Source organism: Thamnophis elegans, chromosome 11 (genome assembly GCF_009769535.1).
Source record: "Thamnophis elegans isolate rThaEle1 chromosome 11, rThaEle1.pri, whole genome shotgun sequence".
Lineage (NCBI taxonomy): Eukaryota > Metazoa > Chordata > Lepidosauria > Squamata > Colubridae > Thamnophis > Thamnophis elegans.
Genome location: NC_045551.1, coordinates 64,255,450 through 64,274,782, shown reverse-complemented (window position 1 = coordinate 64,274,782; position 19,333 = coordinate 64,255,450). Strand labels below are relative to the sequence as shown.

At 45.2% G+C, this 19,333-nt stretch overlaps 1 protein-coding gene across 1 annotated transcript in view; it reads right to left on the bottom strand.

Moving 5' to 3' along the window:
• DIAPH3 (diaphanous related formin 3) overlaps positions 1 to 19,333 on the bottom strand; it is a 71,234-nt gene that overhangs the window by 25,147 nt on the left and 26,754 nt on the right. Inside the window, exons 14-20 of the mRNA XM_032226265.1 lie at positions 17,169 to 17,233; positions 15,898 to 16,002; positions 12,133 to 12,429; positions 10,142 to 10,256; positions 3,976 to 4,068; positions 1,701 to 1,795; positions 661 to 762 (exon numbers count right to left, since the gene is read on the bottom strand). Coding sequence (XP_032082156.1) covers positions 661 to 762; positions 1,701 to 1,795; positions 3,976 to 4,068; positions 10,142 to 10,256; positions 12,133 to 12,429; positions 15,898 to 16,002; positions 17,169 to 17,233 — 872 coding nt within the window. The remainder of the gene's footprint in view (positions 1 to 660; positions 763 to 1,700; positions 1,796 to 3,975; positions 4,069 to 10,141; positions 10,257 to 12,132; positions 12,430 to 15,897; positions 16,003 to 17,168; positions 17,234 to 19,333) is intronic.

Here is a 19,333-nt window from a genome sequence, read left to right as displayed (position 1 = left end):
CAACCCTGCATTCGAGACCCGAGAGGGTTTGAGCTCCTGTCCTTCACTCAAGCTCCTGCCAGAGACACGGAAAGAGCCCCCAACTGGGCATCCCCAGGGCAACGGTGATGTCCTTCCAACCTGGAAGCGCCTCAGCGCTTCTGACATGAATGCAGTGAAGCCTCTTTTCCCCTCAAGAGCTTTGGACAGCACAAAGGTTTGATATATATAATTATTAGGCATTTACTGCCATGCAAGTCTCAGTATGTTATAGAAGGCTTATCCGCGTGTAAATTATTTTAAAAACATGGCGAGGTAGCCTCATTCTCTTTGCCTCACACTTATAATTAGAAATTGAAAGGCAAGCAGAGCTCGTTAGCATAGCCGTAGAAAGAACAGAGGCAGAAATTCAAAAAATGTCAGAACAGCCTCACTCATTGTCTTGGTGACAAGAGCAAAATCTTAAGATTCCTCCTGTCAGGAAATTACTTTAAGAAGTTGGCTAAAAGTCAGATCCGAAACTTAGTGCAACAGAAGATTAACTCATTCCTGGCTACCAGCTACCCAAAAGAAGCAAAAAGAATACATTGCAAAATTCACAGAAAAAGACTATTTAAAAAAAAAAAAACCCAGAATGGAGAATCTTAAAAACAACATTTTGAAATGAATCCATCTATTTACCACAATCGCAAACTGCTCCGGCTCAGACAAATTCTTATATTCATTCTTCAACTTGGCTAATCCATTGAGTTGTTTTTGGTCGGGAAGATGCTTGATTAAATTCTACATTTTAGGGAAAGATACAAAATTAAAAAGTTCATCCCCCTCCCCTCCTTCCTGACAACTGGTTTGCAAGGCTTTATATTGCATAATTATTTGTACAAAAAAACAAGGGAGATAAACTTCTCTTCAATCTAATAAGGGCAGGGGTGTCAAACTCGATGTCATTGAGGGCCGCATCAAGGTTGTGTTTGATCTCGGGGAAGAGGAGGGCATAGCCAGCTCGACGTCACTCGCGTCGGGGGCACCTGTGGTGGCCTGAGCACTCTGCCAGTGAACACGGGCTCCCGAGAACCGTTTTTGACTGCGATGGCATCCCGCAACCCTGCCAGTGAAAACAGAGCTCCGGAGGGCCGAGGTCTGTTTTCGGCTGTGATGGCCTCCTGCAATCTTCTGCCAGCGAAAACGGAGCTTTCCGTTATCACTGGCAGAGACAACGTGGGCTGGTCCTTCACTGTTTCTAGGGTGGCCACGCAGGCCAGATCTAAGCACCCCGCGGGCTGAATCCGGCCCCTGGGCCTTGAGTTTGACACCCCTGTCATAAGGCAACAAAGCCAAAAATAGACAATGAAGAAAAAATATTTATTATTTTAAAAAAACAAGGACCCCTTAAAAATCCCAAAAAATAAATGTCAAACTCAGTAAGCTATTTATTACATTTTTAAACTCTCCCACTGCCCTATCTTAGAGAAATCTGCTGATACACATAGTCTAAAGGAAACAGTTAAAAAACGGCAAGTATCACGAATACAGAAGGTATAACCTGCCATCTTTGGTGATAATACCAAATTGCATTGATGTATAAACACAAAATTACGTCTGGCTGGGCATGTAACTTTGTTCGTGACTTTCATATATTTTACTACAAATGTGGGGGATTTTATGAAGATCTAATTATTAGGAATACTTGTTTATAAAACTATTAAATCAAATTACCGCACCTGGATCATGGATTCTGACAGCTGGGCTTCATCTATTTCCAGAATCATTATTTTTATTTCTTCATAAGGTACTCGAAAAGACCCTAAGAAAATAGCTAAGAACACACATAAAGGCATTTCAGCATGTTTTTATTCGAGAAGGGCAAATTAGGCATTTTGAAACACTTCAAGCATTAAGGTGTTTTCAGAGAGGAGGTTTCTGTGGGTGGGAGAGGCCGACCTGATTGCAGAAGTTAAAAAATCTCACATCTGCTTTGGGAGACAAGAAAGGTCTGAAAAACAGGGTAGATGGATGAATATGCAGGTGGGGAAGGGAGGGAGGGGGGAGGAGATATTATAAAAGGGAGGAAGGGAGATGATAAAATGGAGGGAAGGAGGGAGGGAAGAAGAAAGGAAGGAAGGAGATAAAAGGGAGGGAGAGGTGAGATGATGGATGGATGGATGGATGGAAGGAGATAGAAGGAAGGGAAGGAGGGAGGGAGAGAGGAAAAAGGGAGGCGAGAAAGAAGGAAGGAAGGAAGAAATGAAAAGAGGAGGCAGGGAGGCGAGATAATGGATGGGTTGAAGGAGAAGGGAAGAGAGATGATAAAAAGGAGGGAGCGAGATGATAAAATGGAGAGAAGGAGGGAGGAAGAAAGGAAGGAAGGAGATAAAAGGGAGGGAGGGAGGTGAGATGATGGATGGATGGAAGAAAGGAGATAGAAGGAAGGGAGGGAGGTGAGATGAAGGATGGATGGATGGATGGATGGAAGAAAGGAGATAGAAGGAAGGGAAGGCGGGGGGAGGGAGAGAGGAAAAAGGAGAAGAAGGGAGGTGAATGATGGATAGAAAGAAGGAAGGAAGGAAGGAAGGAAGGAAAAAGGAGGCAGGAAGGCGAGATAATGGATGGATTGAAGGAGAAGGAAGGGAGAAGAGATGATAAAATGGAGGGAAGGAGGGAGGAAGAAAGGAAGGAAGGAGATAAAATGGAGGGAGGGAGGGAGGGAGGGAGGTGAGATGATGGATGGATGGAAGAAAGAAAGGAGATAGAAGGAAGGAAGGGAGGAAAATGGGAAGGAAGGAAAAAGGGGAAGCAGGGAGGCAAAATAATGGATGGATGGAAGGAGAAGGAGGGAGGGAGGAAATAGGACATCAGCAATAGTAGTAGGAGTGACAGAATACTGATAGCAACTAAGCTACAGTGTAGTACCAATGGAGGAGAAGTCACACTTGGGCTGATGGCAGCAGGAGTTTTGACTGTCCCAGTGTTGAATGAACCTTTTGGAAGGAAACCAAAAGCTGTGGGGTAATAAACCCCGCCCTGAGCAGGCTGGGGCACGAACCTTATTTGGGGGTGGGGGTGGGAGAGGGGCCTGGTCATTTTTAGCGGCTTTACAATCATCATTACCAATCTCTTTTACTATGGATTTATTCCGCACCCACCTTCAGAGAGTCTTTGATCGCAAACAAATGAAACTATGTAAAGACTCCACACAGGAGTAATAAATTATCATCTGACATCGCATCAGAACCAAACTGAAATATAAGGAGGAGGGGGGGAGGGGGGGAGAAAAAGAATGAAAGGACACAAGATGAAAACAGATGTGATGAAGAGGAGGAAAAACAAAGACTATTCAACTGAATAAAAGTGGGAATGCCGAAAGATACAGACTGAAAGAAAACCCAGATTTTAACAGAAAAACAGAGCTGGAAGGGCCCTTGGAGGTCTTCTAGTCCAACCCCCTGCTCAAGCAGGAGACCCTACTCCATTCTGGACAAGTGGCTGTCCAGTCTCTTCTTGAAAACCACCAGTGATGGAGCACCCACAACTTTAAAACCAAAAACTAAATCAGCTTTATTTAAAAAGGAATGCTAAATATATGAGCCGCTGTGGCACAGTGGTTAGAGTGCAGTACTGCAGGCTACTTCTGCCGACTACCGGCTGCCTGCAATTTGGCAATTCAAATCTCACTAGGCTAAAGGTTGACTTAGCCTTCCATCCTTCCGAGGTGGGTAAAATGAGGACCCAGATTGTTGAGGGAAAGAGGCTGACACCGCTTAGAGAGGGCTATAAAGCACTATAAAGTGGTATATAAGTCTAAGTTTGATTGCTACACAGGAGATATTCTTCCGTGCCTCCGTTTTCAATGCTCACAGTGATACATTCCTTCCCTATTCACCCATGGAATTGTTTCTGTCAAAACCATATTACAAAGTAGAATTATATGTAATTGCAAAAGAGGTATTAACACTCAATTATTTTTGTCTTTCCAAACAATGACAGCTATTGACTTACAAAGGTTTTGTGCGATCTTTGGATCCAGGATTTTCAGTTCTTTGATTCGTTTTTTAACAGGTTTCCTCTCTTCAAAGCCTTCGTCTCTTTTCACTGTCAAGACAAACGGTTGTGTGTGTGTGTGTCAACATACAGAAATGTTTATGTTACCGCAGTTGTGTAGAATTTGAGCTTCAATGTAGTTTCAACGTGAGTACTGTTCAGTACAGTACAATTCATTGTATTCAGGTTTACCAATTGCTGATGAGGCATGTAGAGCAACCTTCCCAAATCTTTGCGGCCCACCTTGGGGGAGGTGGGGGAGGGACAGGGAAACGGGGCCGCGCGAGCAGTGGTCTGGCGCACATGTGTGCATGAATGCACAGCTTTTAAGCCAGGGGGAAGCTCCTTCAGGCTTCTCCACGCCAAAGAGACAGAAGGCCTTTCATCCATTTGCAAAAGCTTTTGGCCGCGAAAAAGACAAGTCTTTGCGGGCACGATCTCGTGCTCCTTCAGACACACCGAGGCTGCCCGATGCGCCAAAAGCGGAGCAGGCATCCTGCACGGGCAGACTTGGTGAGTCAGCCAAGCTGATAGGGGCGCACCTGTCCCATTCAGCCTCCGCTCTCACTGCTCTATTTTTGGAGTATCGGGAGCAGGCGGCTTGGCATAGCAGCTTGGGGAGGACGGGGGGGGGGGAGGACGGGACACAGGAACTGAGACACATGACCAGTGCGCACAGGTGCAGCTCCACTCACACAAGAGAGAAGCTTTTGGGTGTCGTTGGTCTGCACCCACCCATGTCTCGCACGGCCCAGTTCTGAATAGGCCACAGCCCAATAGTGGGCCGTGGGCCAGGAGTTGGGAACCCCGATCTACAAGAGTTATAAGTTATCCTAAATCAACTCAGGATAATGGTGAGGTTTCTTAGGGAATATTAGGTTCACCAATCACAAATGAAAAATTCCACACAACCTACGGTATGTCTTAACTCTCACTCTTTGGCCAAGGAAAGTTTTTATGTCTGCTTACTGGTGAGTGTATTATGTATAACCCTATTCATCTTTTCTATGAACTTTGATACTATTTAATGACTGCGTTAATAAGAAATGTAGGGCAAAAGGAAAACAAAATAAAAATGATCTTTACACTAAACCAAGTCAGTCATAGCAACAACAAAAATTTGTCCCTGCATTTATATATGGCTTATATATACATTTATTTATATATGGTTCAGCTGCCATATATAATAGTTAGTGGAAAATATGGAGCTGTTATGGCTACAACTTACATATATACCATGTTTTCCCGAAAATAAGACAGGGTCTTATTTTCTTTTGACCCCCCCCCGAAATAAGCGCTTGGCCTTATTTTTGGGGTGGTCTTATTGTTTTTGAGGTGCAGGAGGCGGCGAGCATGGTCACCTCTTGGCTGCTGCTGTATTTTCAGGGAGGGCTTATTTTAGCACATGCGCTCAAAAGCGCAATTGGGCTTATTATCTGGGGAGGTCTTATTTTCAGGAAAACAGGGTAGGTGGAAGGATTTGAACTCAACTCTTGCTTCTTAGTAAGGTTATGGGGAAAACCCATTCAGCGGGACACATGCTTGACCTCGTATTTCTCTCGGAGCAGTGGATGTGTGATCTTGGTCTGAGGGGGAGTGACATCATACCCCTGTCGTGGTCAGACCATTGCCTACTGAGGCTCGACTTCCGGAGGCCAAACCCCCACTGTAGGGAGGAGGAACCGACCAGGTGGTTCCGCCCCAGGCGTCTTATGGAGCCAGCAAGGTTCCAGACAGAGCTTGGGGTTATTCCTGACACTTTCGCCCACAGTCCGGCAGAGACTCTGGCTGCTGCGTGGCACTTGGCAGCGTCAGAGGCCCTCGACCGGATTGCGCCACTGCGGCCCCTCCGAGGCGGCGGATCCCGGAGACCCCCTTGGTTCACCGAGGAGCTCCGGGAGATGAAGCGCCGGAGGAGATGCCTAGAGCACCGTTGGAGGTCCGATAAGTCCGCATCGAACCGAGCAATGGTAACCACCTGCACCAGGGAATATACTAGGGCACTTAGGGCAGCTAAAAGATCACATATAGCCTCCCTGGTCGCATCCGCTGAGTCCCGTCCAGCCGCCCTGTTTAGGATAACCCGCTCCCTATTGAACAAAAGGGAGACGGGGGAACCCTTGCAGGGCAGAGCTGAAGAATATGCCCAATTCTTAGCGGACAAAATTGCTCGGTTTCGGACGGACTTGGACTCCACACCTGCAGTTCCAGCCGAGGCACAGGGGGACCAAGTAGAACAGCTCTGGGTTGAGTTTCAGGAGGTTACCCCCGGGGATGTGGACAAGGCCATGAGAGCTGTGAGTTCCTCCACCTGTGTCCTGGATCCGTGTCCCTCATGGCTGGTTTCTAACTGCAGTGAGGTGACACGAGGCTGGATCCAGGCGGTTGTAACCGCCTCCCTTCGGGAGGGGAACTTCCCCGCCGCACTGAAAGCGGCGGTGGTGAGACCCCTCCTGAAGAAACCATCCTTGGATCCAGCTGTCCTTAACAACTATCGCCCGGTCTCCAACCTCCCCTTTCTGGGGAAGGTTGTTGAGAAGGTGGTGGCCTTCCAGCTCCAACGGTCCTTGGAGGAAGCAGACTATCTAGACCCCTTCCAGTCAGGCTTCAGACCCGGTTACAGCACGGAAACCGCTTTGGTCGCATTGATGGATGATCTTTGGAGAGCCAGAGATGAAGGACATCCCTCCATCCTGGTCCTCCTTGACCTCTCAGCGGCTTTCGATACCATCGACCATGGTATCCTTCTGCGACGACTGCGGGAGGTGGGAGTGGGGGGCACCGTGTTACGGTGGTTCTCCTCCTACCTCTCGGACAGGTCGCAGTCGGTGTTAGTGGGAGGGCAGAGATCGTCCCCAAGGCCCCTAAAATATGGGGTGCCGCAGGGTTCGGTCTTATCCCCCCTACTATTTAACATCTACATGAAACCGCTGGGAGAGATCATCCGTAGGCACGGGATCAGATACCATCAATATGCGGACGATACTCAATTGTATCTGTCCGCCCCGTGCCAAATCAATGAAGCGGTTGACGTGATGGACCGGGGGCTTGAAGCCGTCATGGACTGGATGAGGATTAACAAGCTTGTGCTCAACCCGGAAAAGACCGAGTGGCTGTTGTGTTTTCCTCCCAAAGATTTGGCCAATAATCCAACACTCAGGCTGGGGGGTCAAATTTTACACCCCTCAGAGAGGGTCCGCAACTTGGGAGTCCTCCTGGATCCACAGCTGTCATTCGACCATCATATAGCGGCTGTGACCAGGGGGGCATTCGCCCAGGTACGCCTGGTGCGCCAGTTGCGACCCTACCTGAACCGGGAGGCCCTCACAACAGTCACTCGGGCCCTTGTGACCTCTAGGCTGGAATACTGCAACGTGCTCTACATGGGGCTGCCCTTGAGGAGCATCCGGCGACTTCAGCTAGTACAGAACGCAGCCGCGCGAGTGATTGCGGGTGCACCCCGATTCACCCGCATTACACCTATCCTCCGCGAGTTGCGCTGGCTACCTGTCGATCTCCGGATGCGCTTCAAGGTGCTATTGATCACCCATAAAGCCCTACATGGCAGTGGATCTGGATACTTGAGAGACCGCCTTCTGCCAATTACCTCCCTACGACCTATAAGATCCCATAGATTAGGCCTCCTCCGCATTCCATCGGCCAGCCAGTGTCGGCTGGCAACCACAAGGAGGAGGGCCTTCTCAGCAGTAGCCCCGACCCTTTGGAACGAGCTCCCCGTGGAGATTCGTACCCTCTCCACCGTCCAGGCCTTCCGCACTGCCTTGAAGAACTGGCTCGCCCGTCAGGCCTGGGGATAAGGATTTCTACCCCGCCCGAATGTTGTATGCATGTTGCTCATTATTTTATTATGTGTTGTTGTCTCAATGTTGTATTTCCCCTTTCCCTGGTTTTCTGTGAGCCGCCCTGAGTCCCCTCAGGGAAAAGGGCGGCCTACAAATGCAAATAAAACCTCTAAAACCTCTAAACCTCTAAAAGACAGTGAAGGGACTTAGGCTGTGTTGTTTGATGCCAGAGGAATGACAAGCATACAGAGAAGAAGCACATGGCCACTAAATTAATTTTTGAACACAGCCACTACTCCAGTTTTATAACCATCTATTAATATCTGGGATTCCTACACAGAAACATAATTTCAGTATGGGTAGTCCTCAGCTAGTTGCTGGGCCCCACAAAAGCTAAATTCAAATCCAGATCCAAAGTTATTATGTCCACCCCGGTTCACCGACAAAAGGGCGAATGACAAAACCACGCCCGACTAAACCGCGTCGCTGACATCATCAACAGGGCAACAACAGCGCGGAGACAGAAGCACGCTGTAAACCCTAAACCTAAACTTAACCCCTAACCCTAAACCCAACCCTAAACCCAACCCTAAACCTAACCTTTAACCTAACCCTAAACCTAACGCTAAACCTAACGCTAAACCTAACCCTCAACCTAACCCTTAACCTAAGCCTAAACCTAACCCTAAACCTAACCCTTACCTTAAGTTGAACCGACTTTCTTTCGATGCGCTATTTAAAGCGCCCTTCTTTCTCCGCGCTCGCTGTTGTCGCCGCGTTGATGACATCAGCGACGCGGTTTAGTCGGGCGCAGTTTTTTCGTTCGCCCTTTTGTCAGGTCACAGTCCACCCCAAGGGTTAGGTGGACATCATGCATAGCCATGCAATGCCTCGTGGTTATGTGACCACAATGTACATTATTATAGATTATTTCTAAAGCTACACCTTGGTGAAAATGGGCTTTGCTTAACCACTGCAGTGCTTACTCAACACCTGCTGGGCTTGTTTAACAACCGCCGCAAAAAAAGGACATCAAATCAGGTCTGCTTGCGTGGTGGCCTACTTTACAATCATATGAACCTATGGTCGCAATTGTGGGCTCAGGCCCAGTCGTAACTTGAGGCTTACTTGTATTTAGTAGGCACTTTCTGCTTTCGCAGGAAGTAAACCCATTGAAAAGTCACGACCACTGAACTTCATTTGCGAAAACAAAAGTAGGGACAAATTCACTTTTTTTTGCTCTGCTAATTCTTCGTAAAATATTTTCAGTTTGAATATAATTTAAAATAACTTCCTTTGATCATTACTCCTCTTTCTGGCTATATTACATGGTGAGAATTAAGAGCTTAAAAGTAAAGGTTCCCCTCGCACATATGTACTAGTCGTTCCCAACCTTAGGGGATGGTGCTCATCTCCATTTCAAAGCCAAAGAGCCAGTGCTGTCCGAAGACGTCTCCATGGTCATGTGGTCGGCATGACTAAACACCAAAGGCGCACGGAACGCTATTACCTTCCCACTAAAGGTAGTTCCTATTTTTCTACTTGCATTTTTACGTGCTTTCGAACTGCTAGGTGGGTGAAAAATCGCACGAAATGCCCCAAAGAAAACATGGATATCCCAAGTGGCTCACGATCTTCAACCACTCCATTTCTCGATAACCGATGCCCAACAAGCCGCCCTAAATCGGAATCAATGGCGTGCTGTAATCCATGACGTCCCGCCCCTGGCCTTCACAATGCAACGGTCACTGCCTTATGGACGTTGATATTTACGAAGATTAAGTCCAAGTCCAAGTCTGTTACGCGGCACTAGGGATTCGAACCACTGAACTGCCGATTTTTCTGATTGACAAGCTCAGTGTCTTAGCCACTGAGCCATCGCGTCCTTTTTTTATTTAAGGGCTTAGCATACCTTAAATAAACTAGCCCAAAACAATCAGGCTCTCGCCAAATTATTGCTCATAACTAAAATACATGTTATATTTTCCCAGCTTTTAGTCACTCTCTCCATAGTCTAATAATAAACAGTCATTTTAACAGCTCGACAGAAATATTTCAGCAGTAAATGCATGCTTTTCTTAATTGTATTAGACGAGGAGAGCTTAAATGGAAAAGTGAAAATAATACTGTCGGCAAAGTTCTATTCCGTATGTGCCGCAGTTATAAATGATGGCAACCTGAGTTATTAATGCAACAATTATCATATGACACAAGCATAAGTATTCATCAGCTGTAGTGACAAGCACTGCAGGTGTTTATTGAAAATAAAATAGGCTGGTTTTCTAAAAGAAGGCTTTAAATCGGAAAAATAATTAACTTACCATTTTTCTGACAACAAAAGGTAAGTTCCAGCTTGCACAGCAAATCGGTGCTTTCATACTTCCCATCGTTGGCCATTACCCAGAAACAGTTTTCAGTCATTTCCTGGGGTCTAATCTGCAGAGGGAATATATGCATCTTACTTTCCTGTTATCGTTCATGCCATCCCTTTGTAAGGGGTCTCAAAGCGTGTGCCTTAGGGCAATCTGACCCCTACCTACCATCTACAGATTGCAGATTCCCGAGTGGGGAAAAAACCTGGTCTCTTTTGTGGGTAGATTCATGGAATAAAAATCTGTGTTTTTAATTCGCTTTAATATAGCAGAGTCCGGATTAAAAAAAACAAACCAAAATCAGATTTATGTTTGGTGCTAACTCCGCTGCCTTTTAAAGCGAGGATTTCAGCTGGCTGTGTTTCAGAAGAAATCACAAGTATGCTTGTTTCTATACTTGCCGCCCGACTCTAAAAATCTCTGGGCGGTATACAACTTGTTTTTAAAAAGCATTAAAGCAAGTTCTGAAATAGTTCCAAATGATCAGTTATAGAAATAGGATATTCCTCAATCGATGAACATTATTAGAATAGAATAACAAGAGTTGGAAGGGACCTTGGAGGTCTTAAAGTCCAACCCCCTGCCTAGACAGGAAACCCTATACCATTTCAGACAAATGGCTATCCAACATCTTCTTAAAGACTTCCAGTGTTGGACCATTAACAACTTCTGAAGGCAGGCTCTTCCACTGGTTAATTCTTCTTACTGTCAAGAAGAAGTTATAAGTTGCTTCTCTCCTTCATTAGTTAGCAATAGCAATAGCAGTTAGACTTACATACCGCTTCATAGGACTTTCAGCCCTCTCTAAGCGGTTTACAGAGTCAGCATATCACCCCCAACAACAATCCGGGTCCTCATTTTACCCACCTCGGAAGGATGGAAGGCTGAGTCGACCTTGAGCCGGTGAGATTTGAACAGCCAAATTGCAGAACTGCAGTCAGCTGAAGTAGCCTGCATTGTCCTGCCCTCAGATGCTTTGGAGAATAGCTTGACTCCCTTTTCTTTGTGGCAACCCCCATTAAACTAGACATACCCAATTCCTGCAACTGTTCTTCATACATTATAGCCTCCGGTCCCCTAATCATCTTTGTTGCTCTTCTCTGCACTCTTTCTAGAGTCTCCACATCTTTTCTACAACGTGGTGACAAAAACTGGATGCCGTATTCCAAGTGTGGCCTTACCAAGGCATTATAAAGTGGTATTAACACTTCATGTGATCTTGATTCTATCCTTCTGTTGATGCAGCCTACAACTGTGTTGGCTTTTTAAGCAGCTGCTGCACAAAGCTGGCTCATATTTAAGTGGTTGTCCACAAGGACTCCAAGATCCCTCTCACACTTACTACTATTGAGCAAGGTACCACATATTCCGTACCTGTGCATTCTGTTTTCTTGCCTAAATGTAGAACCTTACTTTTTTCACCCTTGAATTTCATTTTGTTAGATAGCGCCTAATGTTCAAGTCTGTCAAGATCCTTCTATATCTTAAACCTATCTTCTGGAGTGTTGTCTATTCCTTCAAGCTTGGTGTCATCTGCAAATTTGATGAGTCCCCATGTATCATCTAATCAATGTTATTGATTAGAACACAGTAGCGGGGCAGAATAAAACATGCTAGAGATGTTAAGATTATTGAGGATATGTAGACCACAGTCGCATGGGCTTAAATATATCCTTAAATATATCATTTAAAGAAGAGATTGTGTCTGAAATGGTACAGGGCCGTGAACCAATGGCGCGCAGAGCCCTCTATGTGGGCACGCGCAGCGGCCAGCCGCTCTTCCAGGTTCCGTCCTGCGCAGAGCCCTGCCTTAGTCCTTCTTTTCCTTAAACTAGCCATGCCCAGTTCCTGCAACCGTTCTTTACATGTTTTAGCCTCCGGCCCCCTAATCATCTTTGTTGCTCTTCTCTGCATTCTTTCCGGAGTCTTCCTTGTCTTACCTTGGACCAGTTGACTCTCTTCATGGTCACCTCAGGCTTAAATTCTTTTTTTGGTTTCAATCCGAAAGGCAGCGACTGAGGGGCAGGGGAGCGTTGGCCCCCAGGCAATCCATGTAGCGGAGGTGGGGGTGGCGGAATACCCGCAGGAAGATTGGTTTTTGATCCACTAGCAAAGGCAGGCGGGAGAGGGGGCGGAGGAGGTGGAGGTGGAATCGTTCCAGCGGGAGCTCCGGGGGATGGGACCCCACCTGTGGGGCCTTCAAGAGATGTCAGGGGTGAAGCATCGGTTGAGCCATCCTGGAGAGAAGAAAATGTTGGCATTTGGAACTTAAAGCACTTTGTGCAGTGATTTTTGGAATGCAAATATTTTTTTTTCTTCCAAAGCAAACAGAGCAGAAGTTAGTAAATTCCGCCATCAGTAAATTCAAGAAGATACAGAACCCAGATGATACACTATTAAATGAGAAAGGGGGGAAGAGGGCGGGGGGACAGAAAAGAAAGTATTAAATATACAAGTACCGTATTTTTTGGAATATAAGACGGAGCTTTTTCCATCAAAAAAGAGGCTGAAAATCTGGGTGTGTCTTATACACTGAATACAGCATTTTTGGTCTCCCAAAACCCCGCTCCCTTCACCAAAATAGCCATGCGTAGCCTCTAGGAGGCTTCCAGAGTGTTCCTGGGGGCTGGGAAGGGCAGAAATGAGCGAAAAACGGGCTCTTTTGGGGAGGTCTGTAGAGTGCAAAAACTTTTTATTTTAATTTGCCTCTTCAAAATCTTGGTGCGTCTTATACTCCGAAAAATACAATATATATTCAAGAGCAAGATATAAAGAGGGAGGAAAGCATGGTTAGGATAGATTAGCCAGGGTAAGGAAATTAGAAATGATAATAAATTATATTTGGGTTTGCAGAAATACCATCCCAAGAAAACATAAACTGAGATTTGAGACACCTATAACAACAGAAAAATGGAGAAAGGAGGAGAGAACAAGAGGGAGAGGAGGGAAGGAAGGAAGAGGGAAGGAGAGGAGGGTGAAAGGGAGAGAAAGAGAAGGAGAAAGGGTAGGAAGGGGAAGAGTAAGAGGAGGAGTAGGGGAGGGGGAAGGAAAGAGGGAAGGGGAAGGAGAGGAGGAAGGAAGGAAGTAGAGAAGAGAGGGAGGGAGAAAAGAAAGGAAAATAAGGTGCTGTTACAACAGGCGGAAGGGATGGTAAATAAAGCAACCCGAATTGCAGATTATTACCTATTAAATGGAATCACAAATGTATAAGAATAACAAATGTAAAGAAGAATAACAATTATGTGAATGTATACTTACAATGGTATATAAGTGAATAAAAAAACAAAAAAACAGTAAATCCAAGTAGGAATGATTCCCTTAGAGAAAATAAATTACCCAACAAGGCAAACTTAGATCTTTAGAACACAATTTCTGAGGGCAAAGAGAAATCAAAGTAGATGAATGGAGTCAAACAGAAATCAAAAAACCTTTCCCAAAATATTGGTTTCAATCAACTGCCAGGGTATATCATGGGATGGAAGGACAGGAATTGTAAGTGAGTAGTATTTTAATACTACAATGTTGTAATGATTCTTCCTCTTTTTACATTTTAATACTTTGTTCCTCTTTCGGATATTATACATTATATAACTTTTGTCTTAAAAATAATTCATCACCATTTATAACGTCACAATTTTATTCTGTGATCTCTATACTGTATTATTTGCTATCCTGACATTTGCATTGTCCCTAAAATTTAGCAGTGAGTTTTGCAATCAAAACGTATTCAGGTATCTTTAATCGCTTATGAATATGATAAAACCGTGAACTTCAGCAGATCATTTGTAAATTCCTTCTTATTTACTTTATTCTATTGCTATGGGGTTTTTTGTCTTTCTTTCCTGTAAGTGGAATTGTGAGAGTGTGTGTGTATGTATGTGTGTATCTTAAATAAATTGTACCACAGGAATAGTCAAGAACTATTTTGCCCCCAGGTGAGGAGGTATGACTTTTTCATCTTTTTTCCTTCGCTTGTGTTGCTTTCTTAAAAGAAACTGATGATTATTTTAAGTTTTATGGCTAATCCTTTTAGTCTGGTTCACTGAAAAGCAACAGATAAGCATATTTATTTATAACTTTCCATATATATAAACTAAGGAAGTGAGCCAAATGTATCGTCTAAAATCCGACAACTAACAAACAACACCCAGCACAAGTGTAAAGGTAGACCTGGACAGACAACAATTCATTTAGTGACTGTTCAAAGCTACAACTGAACTGAAAAAGGGGACTTATGACCATTTTTCACAGTTTCACAACTGTTGCAACATCCCGACAGTCACAAAGAGAACAAAACTCAGATGCTTGGCAACTGACTCGTATTTATGATGCTTGAGGATTTCCCGGGGTCATGTGACAAGTGGGGGAACCAGACAACGGGGAAAGTAGATTCACTGAACAACCGTGCATAACTCGGTGGTTCAGGGAATTTGATAGCTGCATAACAACTGCAGCTATTCATTTACCAACTATGGCAAGAAAGGTGGTGACATAGGGCAAAATTCACTCAACAGCTTTCTCACTTAGCAGCAGATATTTTGGAGTCAACTGTGGTCATAAGTCGAGGACTGCCTGTGATTAATTTGAACTAGTTGATTGAACTAATTAGCCAATGAGATGGGGTTTTTAGCAGAGGGAGGGAGGAGATGAATGTAAGGAAGGGAGGGAGGGAAGGAGGGAGGTGGATGGAAGTAAAGAAGGAAGGAAGGAAGGAAGGGAGGGAGGGAGGGAGGGAGGGAGGAGATGGATGTAAGGAAGGGAAGAAGGGAGGAGATGGATGGATGGATGGGAGGGAGGGAGGGAAGGAAGGAGATGGATGTAAGGAAGGGAAGAAGGGAGGAGATGGATGGAGATGGATGGATAGAAGGAAGGAAGGAAGGATGGAAGGAAGGAAGGAAGGAAGGAAGGAAGGAAGGAAGGAAGGAAGGGGATGGATGTAAGGAAGGGAAGAAGGGAGGAGATGGATGGAGATGGATGGATGGATGGATGGGATGGATGGATGGATGGAAGGAAGGAAGGAAGGAAGGAAGGAAAGAAGGAAGGAAGGAAGGAGATGGATGGAAGGAAGGGAAGAAGGGAGGAGATGGATGGAGATGGATGGAAGGAAAGAAGGAAGGAAGGAAGGAAGGAAGGAAGGAAGGAAGGAAGGAAGGGTAATACTAATAACAAGCAACTTGGAAGTTCTTTAAAATAAAGGGACAATCTCAAGTATTTTGCTACATAATGGACAAAGAGGTGCATTTAGGGAGCTAACAAGAATAGAGGGCAATAACTCCCATTACTGATAATTACTAGCTGGTATTGAATATGTGCCACTAAGTTTGTATAGTCCCCTTTAAAGATTAAATTCGTAAACATTGCTATACTTGAAATGTGCTGTTGTCTACCTACCTATAAAAATGTGTGCACCAAGCAGTGCTTGTCCCTTCCTTCCCATTTCTACTATTCTACAATTTCTCCAGCATTATTGCCCTCACCACATCATCCTCTAAAGAACCACCAGTTCCAACCCAAGCTTTTCCCACGGAGGAAGAGGCCAAAAGAACGGAACAATGGTACCATGTATTCTTCATCCAGAAATGAAAAAAGCAGGGAGTCGAAGTCTCTTGTTGGTTTTTATATTAATGTGGCAGCATACGATTGTTGCTAATCATTTTAACTGCAGTCTCTTGTAAATACAGATTATTGTTGTTGTTTTTTGTTACCTCGTTTTTACAAGGTTTTCTGGTGCCTTCAAGGAGGCTGATATTTTCTTCCGCCTTCTGAAGCCGTGCCTTTGTCTCTTGGTGCGCCACAAACTCTTTTTCAAACTGCAACAGAAATGAGAAGGAACTGTGCATCGTTAAGTGTAGAGATGTAATTGTTCGTTGGGGGGGGGGGGGGGGACACGGTGGCTCAGTGGCTACGACGCTGAGCTCGTCAATCAGAAAGGTTGGCAGTTTGGCAGTTAGAATCTCTAGGACCGCGTAACGGAGTGAGCTCCAGCTACTTGTCCCAGCTTCTGCCAACCTAGCAGTTCGAAAGCATGTAAACAATGCAAGTAGAAAAATAGGGACCACCTTTGGTGGGAAGGTAATAGCGTTCCGTGCGCCTTTGGCATTTAATCATGCCGGCCACATGACCACGGAGACGTCTTCGCACAGTGCTGGCTCTTTGGCTTTGAAACGGAGATGAGCACCACCACCCTTGAGTCAGGAATGACTAGCAGATATGTGCGAGGGGAACCTTTACCTTTACCTTGTTCGTTGCCCTGAATATTTTGATGCTATCTAACCCAGATTTGCATATCAATGCAATCTATAAGTGGCTCTGGGGAGGTATGAAATATCAAACTGACTTTTACTTCAAAACCAGGGAGTGAGATGGATTAGGCTCTGCTTTGCTCTTGACAAGTACATTGATTTTCATATCTTTTTCTTAAAACTCCATTACTGGTGTCTGCGCAGGATAAACTGCTCCATCAGTTTCCAGGCTCCTGTAAGGATAGCCGCTTGATCCTGGGATATTTTTCAACAAATCAATCCACTGGATTCAAGACTACCGTCATCCTCTTATCCTTAAGTTATTATTTTAAATGCTGTCCACCACATTTAAATGACACCAGTTTATTAGATGAGAAACTGGTGCCTAGTCTTAGTACGAATAGAATGGAATAGAAAGGAATAGGATAGAATAGGAATAGAATAGAATTAGGAATAGAATATGAAGTAGAGTAGAGTAAAAATGAATTAGAGTAGAATAAAATATGAGTAGAGTAGAGTAGAGTAGAGTAGATCAGGATTAGACTAGATTAAAAAACAGAAGACAATATGAATTAGGCCAGCATTTTGTATCATAAAGCTAGGATTTAAATTAAAGCTAAAATCCCAGTCTGTATCTTGCTTTCTTCTCTCTCGTAAAAATGATTTTATTTTAAGTCCCAGAGTTTTGGCCATTAACAACCTGAGGTTTGTGAATAAAACTCCTCTCAAGTTACCTTTTTCAAGTATTCTGAAGCTTTTCCTTCAAGTTCTTCCACTTTCTTCTCTTCAATACAGATATCTAGCAGAAAACAGGCTATATAAATCTTCTGGATAGCTTTTACTGACTGGCCAGTCTCAGAGAGAACAATAGCAAGAGTAGAATTTATTGAATTGAATTGAATTTTATTATTTGTATGCCGCCCTTCTCCGGGAGGGACTCAGGGCTGCGAACAACTCAAAAGGGGGAAAAGGGGAACATAGAACAGAATACAAGTAATTAAAATAGGCAAGAATCACACAAGCACACAAGTCGAGAGGGGAGGGGAACTCATCAACCCCAGGCCTGCCGGCAAAGCCAGGTTTTGACAGCTTTTCGGAAGGCCTGGAGAGAGGTGAGGGTCCGAATCCCTGCGGGGAGTTCGTTCCAGAGGGCCGGAGCTGCCACATAGAAGGCCCTCCCCCGGGTAGTAGCCAGGTGGCATTGGCTGGTAGACGGAACCCGGAGGAGGCCAACCCTGTGTGATCTAATGGGTCTTTGGGAGGTAATTGGCAGCAGGTGGTCTCTCAAGTATTTTTTTTTTTTTTTTGTATTTTATTAATATTTGTAGGCCGCCCTTTTCCCTGAGGGGACTCAGGGCGGCTCACATAAAATCAAGGGAGGGGGAAGACAAACATTAACAGAGAAACATATAATAAAATATTCAACAACATACATTCTTCATTCGGGAGGGGCGGCTAACCTTGTCCCCAGGCCTGACGGGCTAGCCAGTTCTTAAGGGCTATGCGGAAGGCCTGGACGGTGGAGAGGGTACGAATCTCCACGGGGAGTTCGTTCCAAAGGGTCGGGGCTACTACTGAGAAGGCCCTCCTCCTTGTAGTTGCCAGCCGACACTGGCTGGCCGATGGAATACGGAGGAGGCCTAATCTATGGGATCTTATTGGTCGCAGGGAGGTAATTGGCAGAAGGCGGTCTCTCAAGTATCCAGATCCACTGCCATGAAGGGCTTTATGGGTGACTAATAGCACCTTGAAGCGCATCCGGAGATCGACAGGTAGCCAGCGCAGCTCGCGGAGGATAGGTGTTATGTGGGTGAACCGAGGTGCACCCACAATCACTCGCGCGGCCGCGTTCTGTACTAGCTGAAGTCGCCGGATGCTCTTCAAGGGCAGCCCCATGTAGAGCACATTGCAGTATTCCAGCCTAGAGGTCACAAGGGCCCGGGTGACTGTTGTGAGAGCCTCCCGATTCAGGTAGGGCCGCAACTGGCGCACCAGGCGAACCTGGGCGAATGCCCCCCTGGTCACAGCCGTCAAGTGGTGGTCAAACGACAGCTGTGGGTCCAGGAGGACTCCCAAGTTGCGAACCCTCTCTGAGGGGTATAGAGTTTGACCCCCCAGAAAGGTATATATTTAAAGTCACAACAACAACCACAAATATTATATGTAAGCCCCAATTATGGGAGGAAGCTAAGTGTTTTTTTTTAATCAGCACAAATTAAAAAACAGACACAAACACACACACACACACACACACACACACACACACACACACACATACAGATCCAATACCATGAAGGGTCAGTTTGTACCCAACCCTAAGATCAAGCAAAACCGTAAAATACAGAGGTGGTATTCAAGCATTTCTGACAGGTTCTGGAGAACCGGTAGCAAAAATTTTAAATAGTTTGGAGGACCGGCAAATAGGTTGTCCACGTCCCCACTGCCTCCCAGCTGATCTTTTTTGGTTGCCCTGAACACGAGAACGGAGCTGGAAAGCAGGTTAGTGGGATGGGGTGGGGAGGGAATGGAGATTTTGCAGTATCCTTCCCCTGGAGTGGGGAGGGAATGGAGATTTTGCGGTGTCCTCCCCTGCCACGCCCGCCAAGCCACGCCCACAAAATCAGAAGTAAAGAATTTTGAATTCCACCACTGGTAAAGTAGTGCGTCAAGAAAAATGCATATTTACTTCCTTATTATTTAAGTAGAAACAAAAAAAAAATTACTTCCATTAATGATTGACAGAGATGCTGCTAGCTTCAAACAGCAATGACTGAAGCTTTCATAAAACAGCTTTAAGAGAAACATTGGGATTACTTTAATTGATTACAAGTCTGTAGAGATTCTCAGTCATCCAGGTCATGGTTGTCCCAAAGGTGGTGCTTTTTTTCAGGAGGCAACT